Source organism: Hibiscus syriacus, unplaced genomic scaffold, assembly GCF_006381635.1.
Source record: "Hibiscus syriacus cultivar Baekdansim isolate YM2019G1 unplaced genomic scaffold, ASM638163v2 tig00112888_pilon, whole genome shotgun sequence".
Classification (NCBI taxonomy): Eukaryota; Viridiplantae; Streptophyta; class Magnoliopsida; order Malvales; family Malvaceae; genus Hibiscus; species Hibiscus syriacus.
Window position 1 is genome coordinate 180,496 of NW_024063415.1, and position 3,783 is coordinate 184,278.

General features: G+C 32.2%; 1 protein-coding gene across 1 annotated transcript; it reads right to left on the reverse strand.

The window, feature by feature from the left end:
• Window positions 1–2,510: 2,510 nt before the first annotated feature.
• Window positions 2,511–3,110, reverse strand: LOC120184380. Its single transcript, XM_039188866.1, has one exon. The coding sequence runs from the start codon at window positions 3,108–3,110 to the stop codon at window positions 2,511–2,513; it is 600 nt and encodes a 199-aa protein (XP_039044797.1).
• Window positions 3,111–3,783: the final 673 nt, after the last annotated feature.

Genomic DNA, 3,783 nt, shown 5'->3' on the forward strand with positions numbered 1-3,783 from the left:
CAGAATAAAATAAAAAGAAGAGAGAAAGTGAGAATTTACCTTGGCCGAGCGTCGGGGGTACTATCGGGGTTGAAGAGGTGAGCGATCGAGAGATGAGGGAGCCTTGGGTTAATTGCGTTTAGGATATGGTTTTTCTTCCCCTTCCGATTCAGTGATGTTCGAAGGTGCAGAGAGAGGATACCATTATGTGGTGGCCGGCCATGGCTTTCGGCCATGTGAGTGAGAAGAGTCGAGAGTAGGAGAGAGTTGAAGAGGAGAAGGGAAACGATACTAGGGGGTTAGATTTAGCAGAGGTAGGGGTTTAGTTATTAGGTTAGAGCTTAATTTAATATTTAGTTTTTTTTGGATGAAATGACATAGTTTAATTGGGGTATAGTGTATTTCATTTTTGTGAGATTGGGTTTATTTTCTAGATAGTCACGCATGTTTCTGATTTAGTTCATTTTAGTCCTCAAAATCCATGTTTCCTGAACTTTTAATTTCATCTTCATATTTTACGCGTGTTTTACTTTAGTCCCTGGTTGTAGTCAAGTTAATTTTTTGTTTGTTTATACATTTGGTGCTATTTTGAATTATTTCCATTTTAATCCTATATATGTTTGGGGTTTATTCTAGTTCCAGTACTTGAAGTTCGGTTAAATTGTATTTTAATCCATCAATGTATTAGCATATATTAGGCTGTTTTTATACGTGAATTAGTATATATATATATATATGTGCATTAGTATATTAGCATATATCTTGTGCATAATTTATAATGTATAGTTACATGTATATACGTACTAGACTTTTTTTAAAACTTTATTTATTTATTTTATTATGGTAGCCGTATATAATGCATTTTTTCCCTTTTTCAAATCTCCTTATTATTTTAATTAGTATAAAATTATGTAGATTTATTGCTAACTTATTTATAATTTCTGAGATATGTATAGGGATTTTTTTCAAGCTAGATGTAAACTTTTGTTCTTGCATATTTGCATGTTTATGTACGTTTGAGTATGCAATTGTCTCACTTCCAAGATTACATGACATTATTTTCTGCACAACTTGTATGATATCCTCATGTGCATAACTCGGCCTAATTACATAATTGGACTAAGGGTAATACACTTTTAATTTAAAATTGTTTTAAGTGGGTTTTCATAACGCATTTGAGGTACGCTTTTAATGATTTTAAAATAAAAGTGTATCCCATTAGTGACGCCTAAAAATTGATCCATCACTTTAAAATTTGAGAATGGAAGAAAAAGAAATGTTCGGCTATTTAAATTTATCGAGAAAATGTTGTTATAGCTTTTAAGACCTGATATCGATATTTGTAAATAATCGAACATTCTTTATCTTTCTAAAATGACTTGGTAATTTTAATTTAATTTATTTGGGTGCTTTTGAATATTATTAAATTCACATCTTTGTTTTATGGGATCAAAAACCAAATTAAATTCAAATTTGTAAAGTTCATTGCAAAGACGTTAATTAATCGACTAGGTACCGATTTAGGGCGTTGTTGGGGTGCTAATCATTCCCCACACGTAATTGACTCCCGAATTCATTTTTAGTAACGCACAACTCAATTTGTTGTTTTAATTAAAATTAATTTTTATTTAAAATGACAATGTTTTTTGGGTGCCTAATCACACCCTAATCATATATTGGTGGCAACTCCTCGAACCATATGTTTTTATTTTTAAAGAATCCCAAATTTTTCGAAACGAGAGGTTTTTTAAATCGTATTTGTTTTTAAATTAAAAATCATTTGAAAGATATAATTAAAAAAGTGTGATTTTTAAAATCTCACTTTTAAGGAAAAATCGTTTCGACAAAGGCAATGGAGAATATCTCTCCTATATATGGTTCCTCATATTGTTGAGTTGTTAAACATGATTGGCAATTGAAGTTCAGCTATGTACTCCAACAAGGAAAATTGATCGCGGATGACATGACAAAATTAACATGGAATCTCCTGTTTAGAACTTGAACATTTCTTTATCCACTTGTTGAGATTAAACATGTGTTACATGGACATAATGATGAATGCATGATTTTGTGTTAGATGATGAACTTTTAAAATCTTAGGAAGGGATTAAATTATAAAATTTCAATGGATGAAAACAAATTTTTAATAAAATATATAACAATTTTTAAATTTTCAGAGTTCCACCTTCCCTCGATCTATCCCTACGTGCTCATGATCGTGGCATGGAATTAACAACATTGAGGCTAACCTTTTGCTTTCTCTTTCTTCATTCAAAACATGTATTATTCTATCAAAAAAATTTGAAAGGCTACGGTTACTCCCATCCAACAAATGACTCTGTCCATTCGAGTAACAATCTCTAATTTCAATTAACATTTCTTTGTATTAACACTTAAAAGGTGAAATTAAGCTTCCAAACAAAATCAAAAGCTAAAACAGTGGTTTGTACAAGTGGAATCCATGACATGAAAAGCAAAACATCTATGCCTATGGGGAATGAAATGCATAGTGAAATTGTATCAATAAATTACTATATTTGCGTCTCCTTTTGTTTCCACTCCAACCCTATGAACCTGCAAGGAGAAAACCTAATTTTGTACTCCGAAATCGTCTCGAGTTTTGGCGACCAAACTTGTTCTTTAGACCCAACAAGCATCTCATAGTGCTTCTTCAACTCCGGTGTGCTACAAAGGAAGCTATTCCCTTCGCCTTCTTCTTTGCTTCCATTGATCAACCTCGTTATAAACTCAGGCAAAACCTTAATCAACACCCTACCATCATTCCCTTTTACGTACTCGAAAGGACACTTCCCGAATTTGATCGGATAGGGTTTGGATTTAGGGTTTAAAGCCGCGAGAGAAGACGAGGACAACACGTTGCATGAAAATTGGTCGAGGGGGAGAACAAAGTATGTCTCCCCGGGCATGAGGTCGTCGTCGATGGACAAAATCGGTAGCGGGTGACCGATGAAGAAAGAGTCTGCATGGCAAACCATCTTGTCCGGGAACTCAAACATGACCTCGCCGGCAATGTGTTTTCCAGTTAGGGTTCTCGTGTTTCCTTCCCCGAAGATCAGCTTCACTGAGGACCTTTGATTAGGATGGAAGCATGGAGATAATGAATTGCCCATAGAAACAAAAGAGATTATATCTGGATGATATACAAGTATAGAAGAGAAAACAAACAAGAGGAAAGGGTTATGTTTATATAGAAGATGAAGGATTTGACTTGGATAAAGTCAATTTTTGTTTGTTTTTTCGTGTAGAGTTCGATGAGGACGGTGGTCAGCAATGGCGGATTTTGAAAAACACTTTATGTATCTCTCAATATCAAGTGGATAAAATGAAAAATAAAAATCAAGTGGGAAGGATCACGTATGTGCTCTGAAAACATTTATGATACTTGGAAATTTCAACTAATCCAAATGTCAACTTTAACTTGATTATGTTTTTAAATATATTAATTGTTCAAGTATATATAATAAAGTAAGTATGACGTTAATAAAAGTAATAAAAAATTATGTTTTAGACAGATGCAAAAGTAATTTTTTATTTGTGAAACTTATGTATAAGAGTGTATAACGATATTTATACAAACTAGTTTTCTTCAATAAATGTGTTTCACATGTATATATACGTTTTTTTTATTTAAAATTTTATATCATGTAAAAGTAATTTTAAAAAATATTATGAGAAATAAATAATATCATATTATAATTTGAGTAATTGATGTAGTTTAAACATAATCTATAATTAAATAATCTTAGGATGCAACAACTTATTCAAGATACTACCATAGTTGGA